This window comes from Nicotiana tabacum, chromosome 18, assembly GCF_000715075.1.
Source record: "Nicotiana tabacum cultivar K326 chromosome 18, ASM71507v2, whole genome shotgun sequence".
In the NCBI taxonomy this organism is placed as follows: Eukaryota; Viridiplantae; Streptophyta; class Magnoliopsida; order Solanales; family Solanaceae; genus Nicotiana; species Nicotiana tabacum.
Window position 1 is genome coordinate 3,151,166 of NC_134097.1, and position 18,219 is coordinate 3,169,384.

Below are 18,219 nucleotides of genomic sequence, written 5' to 3' on the forward strand. Positions count from 1 at the left end.
TATAGCTAGATTTGAATAAAGCGAATTTCTTTTAAACTAAATGTAATATACAGGGTACACGTCTATGTTTATCAAGATAACAAAAAAGAGTTTAAAAATCGAATAAAAGTTTACTTACATATATAATAAAGTAAACCTACATGCTGGAGAAAGAATTAACACAAAAATCAGTCAATATTAAAAAAAGTTATTTTTTTTCATTTTTGAAGAATAATTGTTTGAAGAGTCAATTTGTATAAATGGACATCAAACAAATAACAAAAATTTGGCTATAAAATTGCTATCATTAACTTCAATTTGGCACTTTCTCGGTATTGAAGTGTATAAGCTGAAACCTCTTCATTTAGCTGAATTGAAGAATATTAGTTTTGAATCATTAGATTATGTGAAAGATTTTTTTTCTCGAATTCAGCAAGAGAGATATTGGTTTCTAATTGATAGTTTCTATAGTGATTTTCAAGTGTAACAAACAGTATATTTTAAAAAAATATTGGTATGACATGAATATTTTTTTAAAATGTAAACAAATTATTTTGAAATGGGATTATTTTTTAAAATAAATGTAATTTTTAAAAATAAAAAGATAAAATAATTTTGAATTTTAGTAGAGAGTTTTTAAAATTATTATAATAGAAGTTATATCATGGATAAACTCAAAAAATCGAAATCTTATGGAATATTTACATAATATCCGGTCATATTTATTATTTACTTTTTATAGCTAATATATATAGATGATATACCGATAACACACGATTATACACATATTATATATGAATTATATATAAAATTACACATCCTTTAATTTTTTTAATTTAAGTGGTTGTGTGAGCACCTATTTAGATTGATTAGATAAAGCCAAAAGAAAAATATGAAAGAATTTCAACCAAAGATTAAAAATATAAATAAAATTCTTATGTAGACAATTTCAATTAAAACTCATCCGTTTATAGCGAAATAAATTAACTTTTTGTAATAAAAGAAAGAAAGACATAAAAATAAGATAAAAGAAAATAATATAGAAAAAAATGTATAATAATCTAAAAACCAGAAATAAGAGATGACAACGAATTTCTAAATCTGTTTCATCTTTGTTGAGTATAAAAACTTTACAAGCTGATCTCATTGATTTCAAATATTTTTTTCAACTCAAATACATAGATTATAAGATAAGGATATCTTAGAATATTGTTTTTACTTTACATTGTGTGTCGTTTTTAAAAAAATTACTATTACTAACAAACTGATATAATATTTGAATTTAAATTTAAATACAATTTGAGTAGTTTGCATTAAGGTTAAGCCAAGTATGGTGTCAAAAAAAACTACTTGGCAATTTTAAGATAATATATGCAATGTTATATTAATAACAATCAACTAATTTAATATTTAATGATTCAAAGAACAAAAAATATGTATATATAGGGTATTCAAAATTCAAAATCTGTGGCTAGAGATATCGATAAACTCAAAATGGAGTCATAGTGAAATAAAGTTTCACCGGCTAAATAATCATTTAAATTTTTAGATAGCCGATTAAAGTGAATTTTATATTAAGGATAATATCTTTACTTGCATCATTATAAATATAATCATTATTGAAATATATATAAAGTTTTAGAAATTGAAATTTCAAAATAGAAATAATTTTTGAAAGATAACAACATACCAAATCAAAGTTCAAGTCATAGTAAAAGAGTCACGTCGTAACCAAAGAATCGTTCATATTGTGTCAACATTTGTGCTTTGCCGTAAATACGAGTTATTATTTCACTTTGTGGCAATTTTTAGGTTCCAGTGACACCAATGAGAGAGGTGCAAAAATAAAATTATCACTACGAGATTTGAGAAAATGTTAGTCTTTTTTCATGTAGTGTTTCTTAATTAATATCAAAGGGTTATCTATAATTATCTTGAAGGTTTAAATATTATGGTTATTTACATATAATTCAAATAACTCAAATATTTAACATGGTTAATATCAAATATCAAAATGGAGTCATACTGGAAAAAATAATTCAGTGGCTAAAGAATTTTTTAAATTTTTAGATAGCCGACTAAAATGAGTTTTGAATTAAGGATAAAATTTTTACTTATATTATTATAAAAATAATTATTATTGAAAAATAAAGTTTTAGAAACTGAAATTTTAAGATGGAAATATTTTTTGAAAGATATCAACACACCAAATAAGAGTTCAAGTAGTAGTAAAAGAGTGAAGTCATATCCAAAGAGTCCTTCATAGTCTCAACGTTTGATTGTTTTGCCATAAATATGAGTTATTATTTTGCTTCCTTACTATCTTTAGGATCCAATGACACCGACGAGAATTATACAAAAAAAAAAAAAATTATAACTAGGAGATTTGAGAAATGGTTAATCTTTTTCATGTAGTGTTGCTTAATTAATATCCAATGATTATCCATATTTATCGAGAAAATTTAAATTTTAAGATTATTTATATATAATCCAAATAACTCAAATATTTGACATGGTTAGTGTTTTCGCATCTACGCGAGTGCTAATACTAGTGATTTACTAACAGCAAGGATTCAATGGCCCGAAACTATTACACAAGTACTTTAAAAAAAATTACCATATAGGGTTAAATTTAGACATTTACAAAATCTAAATAAATAAATATGTTATGAGGGGAAGCTTGGTAAAGAAAAATTGAATAATCTGATAACATAGCTACATTTGCATATCTAAACGTCACAAAAATACTTGAGATCAAACTCGAATTTATATGATAAATTCTCTATTTATACTTACAAAATACACAATGGTTAAACTTTTCTTTTTAGCTTTCCTTTGTCCTACATTGAAAGAGCATTTGAAGGTTAGGGGTAGTTTGGTAAGGTATATAAGAATAGTATTGAATAAGGCGTATTAGTAATATTGAGATTAGTAATGTTAAGATTAGTTATGTTGAGATTAGTTATACTGGAATTATTTCTTATCGACTGTTTAATTTGGTTTGGTGTATTAAAGGTTTTGAAAGGACAATTCGATTTTTATACATGCTTATCCATATATTAAAAATTATGATATTGCTAATGCCATAGTTTACTATGTATAAGAATAGCACTCCCTTCATCCCAAATTAGTTGTCATATTTTTCTTCTCGAGAGTTAAACGATCTGAACGTTGACCAACATTTTAAAATATTTTTTTCATCTTATTAACGTGAGAAGAGTTGCAATTTGCAGCACTTTTTCTTTTTGAAGATCAAAAATTCAATTTCAAAATATTAAATTAATATAATCTAGTTTATTTGAGATGATTAGTTAAATTGAATCTCAATAAGCGAAATATGACAACTAATTTGGGACAGAGGGAATATTGAATAGGGTGTATAAAACACTACAAAATAAGAAATTAATAACACCAAAACTAATACATATACTATTTTCCTTAATATATCTTACCAAACTACCCTAGTGTTAACACAATATCCAAGGAATGAATGAATCTACACTACCAAAGAAGATCTTGTGATTTTTTTGGGTCAAGTAAAACATAGAATAGCTTTGTAAGTAAAAGCTGATTTTGCTAAGGATTATATAGTTTAGAAAAGAGTGTAAAGTGAGTTTTCAATCCGCAAAAAATGCACGTCTTGTTTCTTTTTCTGAGTGTTTATATTGGGAAATATGTAGATACAGTTTTTAGCCTGACTGACAATTATTGTAGATATAAAGTGATTAAAAGTAGGAGCTTGGAACTTGGAATTTGAATAAGAAAGCAATTATTCCACTAGGATATTAGCCTGGCAAATTAGTCCAAAACTATACGTACCAATCTGTAATAAAAAAAGGTAAGTACAAACTTTCAGACCCTAACATAGGTCCTGGTTATTAAATGAAGTATTTCTTATTTTAATTATTTGTTTAACCCATTTGATTTGGTTTTGAATTTAATTTATTTAATAACGGAGGTGTTAGGACTAGTTTGTTGGTATCTATCATATTTTATTATGTATCTGTCACCTTCCACATGTACATATACTGAGTAATTTAATCAATGCTTATAAAAAATAGAAAAAAATTAACTAGTGTTATTCGTCTCCGTCAAAATCTGCACTTGATCTAAAAATATTGTATATACTTTGATCACTAAGTCATACCCTCGAGCGTTAATTTTAGAAATAATCTTGAAAGAGTTAGTGTTAGCTTTGTTGTCAATTTTTTTTTTTTTTTGATGTGTTTGACTTTATTTTTAGTAGAGTTGTTCTGAAAAACAGCTATGTTCGGTAGTGACTCATATTTTTTTGATAAAATACCACTAAATAGTTCTAGACCCTTTTTCATAATAACGAAATCAAAGAAGAGTGATGATGGTTGTATAAAAAAAATAAAATAATAATAATAATAAAATAAAAAATAAAATAATATATATATATATATATATATATATATATATATATATTGCCGACTATTATTTTTAGGAGCGGCTATATACAATAATTTTTTCTAAAAGTAACTAACAGGGTATGGAGCTACAGAGGCCCACTTTTGACGGGCTTCTCTCCAGCTATATGGGCTTTTCTGTTTGTACGAGTATGGCCGCTTTTAGCACTTATTTAAAATATATTTAGTTTTTAAAAGTTATTTAAATTTTAGCCAATTTTGACAAACTTCAAACTGCTTATGCTTTTTAGCCGAAAGTTTGACTTTGAATTGCATTCAGACTTCAGACCATAAGCCTAGTTCTGACCCACAATTGAAACTTTATAGCCAAGTATGAAGTTTGAAGATTGATTCTGAAACGATTAGATTTTAAAAACTTTATAAACTTCGGCTATTTTTTAAATAGGAGTCTTAAAAATAACTATTTGTGAACTTCACCCGTTACTTTAATGTATGATCACCAAATTTTATCTACTATAATATTAAAATTACAATAATTATTTTTATCATATTAAATATAATAATAAAGTGACAAACCTATCTTTATCATATTAAATAAAGTAATTGAGCTTTACATCCGAATTATAGGAGTCCTTTCTCTGATCGGCCTTTTCCAGACCAAGCGCTAATAAGACATACCAACCCCCGAAAGATTATTGGGCATTCACTGTTTTATATGAAAAATGTGAAATACTTAACTGGAAATTTATTAATTTCCGTCCTACCATTTCTAAATTTTAAAATGTGCACTTCTATTGCCTCTTTGTGAATATTTACTTTTTAGGAGAAAAAAAAATAATTTTGGATTTTCCCATTACAAATGAGATTCTCTTTAGAAATATTGAAAACATAGTCCAAAAAAAAATAAAAAATCAAATTAAGCTAGAAAAAGCTTGGACCAAAACAAAGCAAAGAGAAAAAATGGCAATCCTCATTACACCATTTTCATACTCACCACAAGCTTCTTCTCTGTACCTTAGCTCCAAATTACACAACACCAACATCATCTATAATACTTATGGCTGTAGAAGTAGTACCCCTCTTCGTTCTTTTGTTCTTTGTTCCTCTCAACAACTTTCCCAACAAATTTCTTCACCTACCCCACACCCAATATTGATTGATAAATCTTTTTTATGTATATCTGAAGCTAAATCTGAAAATGAATTATGGGCTGCTTCTTCTCTTCGTGTTAGAATTTTCTATGATTTCCAACATGACACTCTCAACACAGAAGTGAGTTGCTCTTGGTCCATTTTTTTTTTCTTTTTTTTCCTATAGCTAAATTTAGTTATTTATTGTTAGCGTAAATAGACATAGTTTCTGTTTTTTCTGCTTAATTCTGTTGAATTTTATTGTATTTGGTGTAAGAATTTATGTATATAGCTGCACAGTACAATATTGTTCACGGTGGCGGCAACGTCGGTGAAGGGGAAGGAAATTTTAGTGGTGGAAAAAAAATAGAAGGGGGGAGTAAAATGGGTTTGGGGCGCTGAGGTGTGGCATCGACCTCGTCAAATGTATGTGCCATTTAGGATTGGATGTCCACCTTGGACAAACTTAACTATATTTGAACCAATAGTATAACGATAAAGGTATATTTGGATCTAAAATATAATGAGGGGTATATTTAAACTTTTTCTTATATTAAATAGGTATATTTGGCCCTATTTCGTTCTCTTTTTACCTTCATCCAAGAAAAAAAGGTGGATTTTTATATTTAGTATTCTCTGTTGTTATTAATATTTGGAATTTATTGTAATTTATGTGAGAGCTTGTGAATTTATCTTGCCAAGAATATTAAAAATCAACTTATATGTTTAGTAGTATAATTTATTCTCTTTTTTTTTTCTTCATCCAAAAAAGAAAAGAAGTTCCTTTTTTGTATTTAAATTATATATTAATATATTTGAGTTTTATTGTAATTGATGTGAACAGATTATTGGGTTTCTCTTTTTTCTTAATCCAAGAATTCTTATTTGTCTATTTTTTGTGTGTGGCAATGTTAGTTCCAGTTAAAGAAAAATGTTTTCTTTGTTTGACTAGCATGTTGTAATGTGTTTAGCTTTTTTGACAACTAAGATAAGGTGGTTTTCATCATTTACAAGTTATGTTCTAAATTTTCTGATCTTTTGAATATGGAGCTGATCCTGTTAAAGTAAATACTGATTGTTATATCATCTTTATCAAGTTCTATTAGGATCATACAAAGTACCTGACTGAACGCGAGTTTGAAGCATTGACGGAACGTATCGCTGGGAAAAGAGTCGGCTTTGGAAGAGTTTCTTGCGTCAATGCTACCCTTCCATTTTCAAAAGTCTCAAATGTTGCATATGATTTGAGTACTTCTTGTAAAGTAAGCACCATTACATTTACAGCAGGGTTCTTCGCTATACTAGCTTAGTGTTTGGACTTCAATTTATGCGAATAATACTTTACCTTACTTATCAAAAGTAAGTATCTTTACATTTTGGTTTATTTCTTTCTTTCTTTAGGAAAACATCATTGATCCTTTATGCAACTAGTATATCTAGTCGATCGACCTCAGCTTTACTGGAAATGCTATGTATGGATGGGGATGGATTAGTTTGGCTGGTTTTCTCTTTTAGTCCTTTAAATGAGGCGTCTGTCTTCCTTATAGAGTAAATGGCGCGTCTTTTTTAGAAAAAAAAAACAAGAATAACAATCCGGAGGTTCTAGGAGTTATTCATTTTCAACTTGAATGAGTCAATTGCAATGGGTTCATCTTGTTAGTTTACACACAAATCATGAATTCCTTTATACTCCGACACTTATGTTTTTTATTTATTTAGAGGACTTTTGTGTGACTCGAAAAGCTGCTGCAGCTCACGAAACAGCCTCTTGCAGAAATGCAGGGTAAGACTGCATACAATAGACCCTTGTGGTTCGGCCCTTCCCCGACCCCGCACATAGCGGGAGCTTAGTGCACCGGGCTGCCATTTTTCTCAATAAACAAGCATAAGGACCCAACTTAAAATAAAACGGATGCTGATATTATCCTATTCCAGTTGTAGTCTTTATAAGTTCAGTGGTAAGTGATAGTGTCATTGGCTGGGAATCCAGGTTTATTGAAGCTTTTAAGTGGTTACTGTCTAGACTCCTAGTGGATAGAGCGGTGGAATTGTTGCGAAGGCTATGGTGGGAAGGGGAGGGAGATTAGGAAGTATCTGTGCTGAGATTGAGAGATCATTGATGAGTGTATATAAGCAGATTTGTATAAAATTTCCTTGCAAAAGATAATCGCTTTAAAGCAATCCATTTAATGATGCAGTGGTTCTGATGATGAACTCCTTCATATTGGAAAAAACACTAGCATTTCTTTTGGGGATAAGTTGATTGTGGAAGAATTCCGCCTACGTGAGTTTCACATAGCCAGAACAAAGCCTAGATAAAGGAGGTGGATTGCGGTTGGTGGAAGTCCAGAGTAAAGTATAGTTTAATAATGATAATCCTCTAAACATTAAATTTCTTGGGTCTTCTAGAATAAAATGGGCTCGAAAGGAACAAAATTAATACTTAGGATTTACATATCCGACTCCAACTAGTTTGGGATTGAGGTGTAAGTGTTTTATGAGAAAATATGAGATTTTATGAAATTTATAATAGTCATGATCCTGATTGTTGACGCTGTAGCTGCAAGAGGTTTTTACTACTTGAAAAAACTTGGAGAATTGACTATGAGAGCTCTAGGCTACGGCCTCGTAATCACATATTTTGTTAACTTCTGATGGCTCGCCTTTCAGGTTCACGAAACCTGGTACATATAGATTATTCCAGTTCCTATTCACTGAATTATGGGGGTCATGCATGTTACTGAGGATTCATAGGCATAATATATTTGCTGTATTTAGCGTCTATCGTTCCTTTGGTTATTTTTACTATTTTTGTTGTCAATACTTTTCCTTTCTTCAGTATTTTCATAAAGCTTTTACACTCTTGTATTTTTCAATTCTGTTTTGAAAACGCTTTTCTTGAGCCGATGGTCTATCGGGAACCACCTCTCTACCTTACACAAGGTAGGGTAAGGTTTGCGTACATCCCACCCTTTGCAGACTCCACCTATGGGATCACACTGGGTATGTTATTTTTGTTATGTTGTATTTAGCGTCTATCAATGAACTGAGTGAAATCCCACTAGTGGGGTCTGGGGAGGGTAGTGTGTACGCAAACCTTAACCCTACCACGAGGGAGTAAAGAGACTGTTTTCGAAAGACCCTCGGCTCAAGAAAACGAAAAGAGACAATATCAGTATCACCAATAGAAACCATAGGAAAAATAACATTATGGAAATGAGAAAGTAGATGCAAAGCAAACACGATAGACAGTACATAGACCTAGCACTATAGTAAACAAAGGAGTAGTAAGACATAACATTGCCACTAGCTGACATCGACAAAACCCCTACCAGACTAGCCTCACAAAGGTACGAAGTAAGGGAGACTCAACTACCTCCTAGCCTACAACCCTAATACTCGACCTCCACAACTTCCTATCAAGAGCCATGTCCTCGGAAATCTGAAGCCTCGTCATGTCCGGTCTGATCACCTCTCCCCAATACTTCTTAGGCCGTCCTCTACCTCTTCTCATGCCCTCCAAAGCCAGCCGCTCACACCTCCTTACCGGAGCATCTAGGCTTCTCCTTTGTAAGTGTCCGAACCATCTGAGCCTCGCTTCCCGCATCTTGTCTTCAATGGGAGCCACGCCCACCTTCTCCCGAATATCTTCATTCCTAATCTTACCCATCCTAGTGTGACCACACATCCACCTCAACATCCTCATTTGTGCTACTTTCATCTTCTGGATATGTGAGTTCTTAACAGGTCAACACTCAACCCCATACATCATGGCCGGTCTAACCACCGCTTTCTAAAACTTACCTTTGAGTATCGGTGGCACTCTCTTATCATACAAGATTCTAGATGCTAATCTCCACTTCATCTACCCCACCCCAATACAGTGTGTGACATTCTCGTCAATCTCCTTTTCCCTCTGGATAACCGACCCAAGGTACTTGAAATTGCCACTACTTGGTATGACCTGTGATTCAAGCCTTACTTCTACGCCCACTTCCCTCGGTTCAATGCTGAACTTACACTCCAGGTATTCCGGCTTCGTCCTGCTCAACTTGAAACCCTTAGACTATAGGGCCTGTCTCCAGACCTCTAACCTCTCGTTAACACTGGTTCGCGACTCATCAATTAGAACTATGTTATCGGCGAATAACATACACCATGGCACCTCCCCTTGAATATGGTGTGTTAACGCGTCCATCACCGGGGCAAATAAGAACGGGCTGAGCGCAGAACCTTGGTGTAATCCCATAACAACTGGAAACTGCTCAGAGAGAAATAATGTAGGTAGCCTTTTGCCTCTAAGCATCTCCGGAGAGAAATAATGTTGGATAATTTCTTCCCATTTGCCTAGTCTTGACGGCCAGAGTTACTCGGTACCTATGCTACTAGGAAGTAGCATGTACCCAGTGGAATAGTCGAGGTGCACACGAGTTGGCCCGGCACCACTATTTCCAAAAATATACATATTCACTGTACATTGCTTGCATCTGTATTAGGAGTCAAGTCAGATTTTACTCTATGTAATGCTATTTAATTTTTTCAAGTTTCCATTACTTGCAGTTTTCTCAAGATAATGTGGAACTAGTTGTCGTTGGGACACTGGATATTAACCAGTGCATCAGACTTCCTGATGAAATCACAGGAATGAAACCAAAGGTATCATCATGTTGTACATAAATGTGTCGTGTTGTCTGCATTTACATTACTTATTGATCCTTGAATTTCTAACAGCAAAGATTCTTTGTATAAGTAACTTTATCATTCTACTGTATCCAAACAGGGAATTGGAGCTGATTTTGCTAGGGGATACGTGAGTAATGTATGTGTTGCTAAAGAAATGCAAAGAAATGGCCTGGGATGTGCTCTTATTTCTAAAGCGAAGACGGTTGCTAAAGACATGGGTATTCACTCTTGCTTTACCATTTATGTATGTGTGTTTTTTATCTGCTCGGACTCTCCGAAAAGGTGGCTGGGTGTGTGTCGGATCCTCCAAAAGTAGTGTATTTTTGAAGGATCCGACACCGGTGCGGCAACATTTTGGAGAGTACGCGCAACATAATTTTTGATCGACCTTATATGTGTCTGTGTATAACAAGCTATGCTAAGCATGAAAATCTATAACTACGTTTGTTATCAGATAAAACTGCTCCATACGTTTTTATTCAAAATCAAGTGCCTCAGTCCAACACTAAGTAGGTTCACTGTACGGCAAACTAACTATGCTTAAGTTGGTGTTTAATGCTCATGTAAGAGTCGAGGAGGAAAGTATTATGTCGCGTGCACTATACGTCTTATTTTTTGGTTATTAATATACATGGAAGGGATAAATGGCAAACCCCCGGCCTCTCCAAGGCAGATTAACTTATAAAAAAAAGGTCCAATATGAAGTGTCCGATTGTGCTAAGTGCTCAAGTTTGATTAGGAAGGGGAGTTTTGAAGCAACAATAAAGTTGTCTCCGTCAGGGGGCGTATCTAGGGGGGTTCCATGGGGCACGTGAACCCATGTTCCCCGCCCTAAATCATTTATAGTAATGCTATATTTTTTAAAAAAATATTTAAATATATGTGTGTGCACCCATTAGTAAAGTATTATATGATGTGATGGTTATTGAGTGTACCTTTCTAGGTGAGATTGTGAGTTCAAATCTTATGTCAATCTTGTTATTTTTTCCTTTTTTTTTTTCTAGAAGTAGACGCCCATGGGAGATGGGCGTGTCTGGTGTTATTTTTTGTGTATTAATTAAGTGTTTTTTCTTTTTTGTTTGATTAATTCTTTCAAAATTTTCACACATTGAAATTCCTAATCTTCTTTTGTCGCTGTAAAATCTTATATGATTAAACATGTGTATATTAAAACTAGTAGCAGTGTATGGTGTAGCATATAATCAATGGGTTCAACTGATTTCAACATGAAAAATGGATATAGATGTAAGAAAATTACTATTTAAAAAACAAAAATTTGAACTTATAATTCCAAAAGTGCAATGAGTACGCAATCGTAAGAACTAAAGGTTGAACCCGTAAAATTTATATTTTGGATTCACCTCTTCTTATTAGTGCACCCATCCTGCCAAAATCCTGGATCCGCCTCTGGTCTCCGTGTGACGCATAGGTTACAGGTTCGAGCCGTGGAATCAGCTATTGATGCTTGCATCAGGATAGGCCGCTTACATCACACCCCTTGGGATGCTGCCCTTGTCTGGACCCTGCGTGAATGCGGGATACTTCATGCACCGGACTGCCCTTTTGCTCAATTTTGATGAACGGATCTTAGCTATTGTTAATTGTACCGGAGTTTGTATAATTATATTCTTATGCAAGAAAAATGGAGAGTGTTATCTCTACCATTATTGAGCTCCTAACAGGTCTATCTCGAGATATAGTGCAGCATTTTGTTCCATACACCATTTCTTATATCTTAAATGCATTTAAGAACTATACGCCTCGGAATTCTTCATTGGTTCTTTCTTTCCTCTGGATTCACAGTAAACTACTGTATGTTTTTCGTCGTATTACAGTACATGTTACTATCGCTGCTTAACTACATAGTGAAACGATTCACTTGAGTTGATTACTAACGGTATTCTTTTGCGATATTTCTTTCAGGAATAAGTGATTTATATGTCCATGTTGCCATTGACAATGAGCCGGCGAAGAAGTTGTACATGAAATGTGGCTTTGTATACGAGAACGAGGAACCTGCATGGCAAGCAAGGTTCTTAGATCGACCTCGTAGGCTTCTTTTGTGGACAGATCTTTCCAACTCTTAAGATGTTTTGATGTAGAATATACACAAAATTCTCATTTCTACCCTCAATATCGGGTCATTCTATAGCGTTATTATATTGGTTATTTGTCGGCAACAGTTTAGCTTACGATGTGTTTGGAAGTCCTCGACCATGAAGTCCAAGTGAATCAATAGCTACATGAGGTGGTGGGGGAGGGGATTGTGCCATGTATTTGAAAGTAGCTACAAATGTATCATTTCTTGTAGATTTTTATTGCAAGTAATTTCTCCATGCATTATTTGTGTCCATCTTCTTACATATCATATTGAACATGTTAGATGTTTTGCTTGTTTCCTGTATATACATACTATAAATATGCAACAATTAAATTGACTATAGATTTAGCATCATTTTATTGTTTCAAGCAATGGTCCTTTTGATAAAATGAAGCTAACTAATTCTTCAGAGCCTAAGCTAACTAATAAGGGATCAATATCAGAAATAATACATGAACTATTTCAAAATAACACACAACGATCTATGATTTCATAAGGATTTCTCACTTTATAAAAATTCGATCCTAGTAATAACTAATAAGTTATCAACTCGAGATCACTTAGGTGATTATGAATAATACTTGGGCGATCTATGATTTCACGAGAAAAGATCCTAATAATAACTAATAGGCGATCACCTGGAGATTACTTAAGCGATCTATGATTTCACGAGAAATAATCCTGATAATAACTAATAAGCGATTAACCGGAGATCACTTAGGCGGTCATAAATAATTCATTGGCAATTTCTAGGTAACACAAAGGTAATCTATTATTTCAAGAGGATTTTTCACTTTGTAAAAAAAAAAAAGGATCATGGTAATAACTAACAACTGATCAACCGCAGATAATACACATGTATGATTTTTAGGTAATACATAGGCGATCTATGATATAGATAATACATGGGCGATTATTTGGTAACACATAGGTGATCTGTGATTTCACGAGAATCTTTCGCTTTGTAAAAGCGATCCTAGTATTAACGAAGAAGCGATCAACCGAAAATCACTTAGGCAAATCATATATAATATATGAATAATTTCATGTAACACATAGACAATCTATGATTTTACTAGAATTTGTCGCTTTATAAAAAATATTCTGATAATAACTAATAAGCATAACATAAAGTTGAAGAGGAAAAAACATTTTCACCCAAAAATTCCACCTTCTCTATTGAGTTTGTTAAAATAGCAGCTTTTTAAAAATAGCACCTAAAAGTTCTCTTGTTTTTTCTTCTAAGCTAACACCAGAAATCCAATTAAAATCTTCTTTTTAATAAACTGCCCAAATCTCCCTCCTCTTTTAAGAAAAAGAAATCGATTTCCAAATCTTGAAATTTAACGATCCCAATTTTCACAATGAAACAGAGAAAAAATCCTAATGTTTCATCCAATATTACCAACATCAGACACAACACCAATGTTTCAAAACCTTCTAAAAACAACAAATTCACACACCCTTTATTAAAAAAAGTTTTTACCCTTTGTTTATGTTTTAGATTTATAAATGCTTTATTGGTTCAAACATATTTCAACCCAGATGAACACTGGCAAGCCCTTGAAGTTGCACATCAAATCACATTTGGGTTTGTGTTCCTTTTCCCAGTTCCTTGTGTTTCTTGAATTTATTTTTTATTTGGATTTTAACCATTTTTGAGATGAAATTTTGCAGATATGGACATTTGACGTGGGAATGGAAAAAGGGTATAAGGAGTTATTTGCATCCAGTAATATTTGCTGTATTGTATAAAGTTCTTGCCTTTTTTCATCTTGACAAACCTTGGTTCATGGTAATTATTTTTACAATTTTTTGGCTCTTTAAATTTTATGGAGTTTATTATTGTGAATTAAATCTTAAAGATTGAATTTTTATTGTGTAGCTCTGCAAGATTTAACCTTTATTATTGTTTTTGGTTGGCTCTTAATATGACCATGTAAATGGATATAGACACACACACACACTCACATAGAGTTATAAATTCTAACTGTTTTCTATATGTCTTTAGTTTATAAGTTCATTTTGTAGAGTGGAATTGATAACAAAGCTGATACTATAGTGCAGAAGCTCTCACATTTATGAAATTAGAAATTTTAGGGTGTCAATGGAGATGTTGAGATTGGTTATTGATATTTTACTCTTTTCAAGTCATGAAGGGGAGCCTTGGCATAACTGGTAAAATTGTTGCCATGTGACCAGGAGGTCACGGGTTCAAGCCGTGGAAACAACCTCTTGCAGAAATGCTACGATAAACCCTTGTGGTCCGGCCCTTTCCCGGACCCCGCGCATAGCGAGAGCTTAGTGCACCGGGCTGCCCTTTTACTCCGTTTAGTTCTAATTGTCCTACTTTCTATTTGGGTTATCCAAAATTTTTGTTCTACTCTCTTGAAAAGGAAACATTTTCCGTACATTATTCTATACTTTATGTAATATTGTACTATAGTAAAGACGTCATTAGAATCTTTACTGAATTTAAGTTCCTCTCCGCCTTTGGAGCTATTACTATATAAATACGATAAGGCTTCAGCGTTTGCATTAATATCCTCTGGAGTACATTTTATAGACAGCTTATTACTATATAAATACGATAAGACTTCAGCATTTGCGTTAATATCCTCTGGAATACATTTTATAGACAGCTTAACTCTGTTACCTCAGTACCCATTTCCCTTACTTGAAATGCAAAATGGTGCAACTAAAAGTAAGATATAGTATATGCTGCTTTTTGATGGGCGATTTTCGCTTGTCTTTTTGCACATTTAGTTCAGTAATTGATAATTGCTTTATATAAGTGTATGAGTTAGACGTTCTTCCTGCAATGCTTAGTAAAATCTCCATTCTTCCAGATAAGGGCTCCACGGCTGCTGCAGTCAACATTTTCAGCTACTGGGGACGTCTATTTGTTTAAGCTCTCTCAAGAGTTATTTGGTGACCGTGTTGCAAAATTTACGGTATCCTTCTCGTTTGTAACACATATTATTTTCTTGATTCTGCCTTTTTGTTATTTTTTTTTCTTTTTGTTACTCAAAGATCCACAAATGCTCGTGCTCTAATTCGTGTTTTATACATTTAACTACTGATGCTTCACTCCAAATATCGTCGACACTAAAGTACTTAATTATCTGCAGCTTTTTGTCCAGTTGACAAACTGGTTCATGTTTTTCTGTATCACGCGTACTTTATCCAATAGTCTGGAGACTGTTCTTACTGTTGTGAGCCTGTACTACTGGCCTTGCATTAGAACATCTGCTAGTAAAATATCTCCCGGTTCCAGAAAATGTGCTCTAGCTGTAGCTGCATTAGCATGTGCAATCCGACCTACAAGTGCAATTACATGGATCTATATTGGCTTCCTAGAGCTGTACATGGCACGCGATAAGCTGAAATTTATTCTCCTTGAGGTGATTCCAATCGGGTAAGTGTCATTACTTCTCAATATATAAACTTCAATTTGATCTTTATGATTGATTTCGGTATTTGTGTTTGCAGTTGATCTGTTGTTTATTACTGTAAAATTACATACTGACAAAATCTTTTGCCTCTTCTAACACATGAAATCAGGACATTAATTCTAGGACTTACTTTTCTGGTGGATCGCTGGATGTATGGCACTTGGGTCCTTGTGCCTTTGAACTTTCTGAAGTTCAATTTTCTCTCTTCTGGTGGAGACTATTATGGAACTCACGTGTGGCATTGGTACTTCACTCAGGGTTTTACAGTTATGATCTTCACATTCTTACCATTTTCACTTGCTGGCGTTTTCAAGTCTAAGCAGTGGAAGTTATCTGGTCTAGTCGCTTGGTGTTTGGCAATTTACAGCTTGTTGGGTCACAAAGAGTTCAGGTACTTGTTCAAATTACATCTTTGCATTCCATAATGTCATAGGCATATTTGATCGAATAAGTATTTTTCATTTTCTGAACGGTCCGAAACACAGGTTTGTCCTCCCTGTGCTTCCAATAGCTTTGATGTTCTCTGGATACTGGTTGGCAACAATTGGAGAGCGGTCTAACGGCCGAGGTAAAAAATCTGCAAGCACTGATGACAGGTGCTCAGGAAAATTGCAACTGGCCGTCCTGTTCCTTGTAGTTAGCAATATTCTGATGGCATTTTACATGAGTATGGTTCATCAGGTATCTCAAGAATCCGACTTTCTTTTCTCACCTTTTGCAAAAGCAAGATTTTTTTTGTATCAAAGAATGCAACACATATTTCCACTTTTATTTCCTTAATCAGTATTTATTACATTATGAATATGGTAATCTATAAAGTTTGATTGCTGTAGTTTGTTCCTTTTTCTTTTGTATGTGTTAAGCATCAGAAAATTATTATTTCCATGAAATTAATTTTCCTGTCTGTAACCTCTTCCTCTTGCTACAGAGAGGGACGGAGGATGTAATGAACTACCTTTCTATAGAGGCGAACAATGGGAAAGTGAAAAATATCCTCTTTTTGACGCCCTGCCACGCGACACCTTACTACTCAACTCTTCACCGTAACATTCCTATGCGTTTCTTGGATTGCACGCCAAGGTATGTACTCTAAACAGCCAATTTAATCTGAATATCTTAGCCTTTCTGGCTATCCTCTTTTGTTTTGGGCTTTTGGCTAACCGAAGTTGTACTTTTGTTTGTGCCATTCGTCTCTACAGTGAAGAGAAGGGAGCTCTAGATGAGTCTGACCAGTTCTTGGTGGATCCAGCTGGTTTCGCAACAGAATTTGCTAAGAACTGGTCTATACCTAGTCACATTGTGCTATTTGACTCACAGGAAAAACTACTAAAGGATTTTCTAGATTTGCATAATTTCCAAGAGGTTTCTTTTCTTTCATCTCGATCTGCTTCTAAAAAGTTTATATTTTCTCTTTTCGTTGTGGAAAAAACGGGAGTTCAGCATATGCTTATTTAAGCATGTTTGTGTGATTGACAGATAAAAAAGTTTTTCCATGCTCACTTCAAGGTGGATCGAGAACTTCAGGCATCTGTTGCTGTGTATGCATTGAAAGGCCAGTGATTCTGTTCTTGATGAGCAAAATAGAATCTACAAGTTGGTGTTTAATTTTTCTCTAACTATTCTAGGTGTAAATGGTTTCTATTATCATTTGCCTTATGGTTTATATTTCGATTCTTTATTTCTTTTGTTCCTGGAGAATGGACTGGAGTTTCTGCTATTTGGCAGGAACTTAGAAAATTTTGTACACATGGTTTGATTATTTAAATTTTGTAAGAAAGCTAAAGAAAAACACAAGAAAGATTTGGAAAGAAGAAAAGAAGATTATTTTGACTCTACTTTTCTTGCCTCGGTGTCCACATTTTAATTCTCACTAGTACCTGTCTCTATTCATATGTCTGACTATGTATGATGCATCAAGATATGATGTTTTCAATGTGTGATGCGATGCATAGATGTGAGTACATCAGTTCATATGAACTATAGTGGCTAGAACTTCCTCTTTGGTTTAGTTTATTCGTGTTCTTTTCTTTCTCTATTTCAGCAAATGGGACTCAGCTTTAGTCTGGAAACATTACTTTCTCTCCATTCTGCTTAGTTTGTCCACTGATTGCCTTATGTCAACCATGTTCATTGGTATTGCCGTTCAAGACAATTTCCAACAGAGACAAGTGGCATTTGATAACTCATCACGAGGATTTCAATGCAATTCAGAGTCAGTTCTGAGTAAAGGAGAGCTATATTAAACTTGTCTTTTTCCTTGGTAGGATGCTTCCTATTTAGCTAATGCTGTATGCATAATGTTCTCATACCAGTAGTATTAGTGTTAGTCTTGTAGTCTATTATTATTAGATTTCGATTACTACATGCTGTTCCTTTCGCTTCGTTTGCTTATTATCTTGTTGTTGTTACTGCTTGTTACTACTACTTTCTTTTCATCTTTCCTTGAGCCGAGGGTCTATCGGAAACAATCTACCTTCAAG

General features: G+C 33.5%; 2 protein-coding genes across 3 annotated transcripts; both read left to right on the forward strand.

Moving 5' to 3' along the window:
• Positions 1–5,264: 5,264 nt before the first annotated feature.
• LOC107820131 (GCN5-related N-acetyltransferase 7, chloroplastic-like) lies at positions 5,265–12,522 on the forward strand. Its single transcript, XM_016646344.2, has 5 exons — positions 5,265–5,642; positions 6,607–6,762; positions 10,061–10,156; positions 10,281–10,401; positions 12,107–12,522. The coding sequence occupies exons 1-5, from the start codon at positions 5,331–5,333 to the stop codon at positions 12,268–12,270; spliced, it is 849 nt and encodes a 282-aa protein (XP_016501830.2). The 5' UTR covers positions 5,265–5,330; the 3' UTR covers positions 12,271–12,522.
• Positions 12,523–13,515: 993 nt separating this feature from the next.
• Positions 13,516–18,133, forward strand: LOC107820129 (mannosyltransferase APTG1). Of its 2 annotated transcripts, XM_016646342.2 has the most exons (10): positions 13,516–13,875; positions 13,962–14,079; positions 15,134–15,238; positions 15,416–15,702; positions 15,849–16,130; positions 16,225–16,420; positions 16,668–16,819; positions 16,939–17,101; positions 17,216–17,332; positions 17,781–18,133. In XM_016646342.2, the coding sequence occupies exons 1-9, from the start codon at positions 13,649–13,651 to the stop codon at positions 17,297–17,299; spliced, it is 1,614 nt and encodes a 537-aa protein (XP_016501828.1). In that variant the 5' UTR covers positions 13,516–13,648; the 3' UTR covers positions 17,300–17,332; positions 17,781–18,133. The 2 variants fall into 2 exon arrangements, with proteins under 2 accessions (XP_016501828.1, XP_075092641.1); XM_075236540.1 differs by lacking the exon at positions 17,781–18,133 and having other exon boundaries at positions 17,216–17,572.
• The last annotated feature ends 86 nt before the right edge of the window (positions 18,134–18,219 follow it).

What these genes read in the sequence shown, in the direction of transcription:
- LOC107820131 (XM_016646344.2), top strand. Translation starts at nt 5,331, where the DNA reads ATGGCAATCCTCATTACACCATTTTCATACTCACCACAAGCTTCTTCT. An exon ending in ATGACACTCTCAACACAGAA is followed by an intron (nt 5,643 to 6,606) that starts GTGAGTTGCTCT and finishes AAGTTCTATTAG; the next exon opens with GATCATACAAAGTACCTGAC. An exon ending in GACGGTTGCTAAAGACATGG is followed by an intron (nt 10,402 to 12,106) that starts GTATTCACTCTT and finishes TATTTCTTTCAG; the next exon opens with GAATAAGTGATTTATATGTC.
- LOC107820129 (XM_016646342.2), top strand. Translation starts at nt 13,649, where the DNA reads ATGAAACAGAGAAAAAATCCTAATGTTTCATCCAATATTACCAACATC. An exon ending in GCACATCAAATCACATTTGG is followed by an intron (nt 13,876 to 13,961) that starts GTTTGTGTTCCT and finishes GAAATTTTGCAG; the next exon opens with ATATGGACATTTGACGTGGG. An exon ending in ATTTGCATAATTTCCAAGAG is followed by an intron (nt 17,102 to 17,215) that starts GTTTCTTTTCTT and finishes TGTGATTGACAG; the next exon opens with ATAAAAAAGTTTTTCCATGC.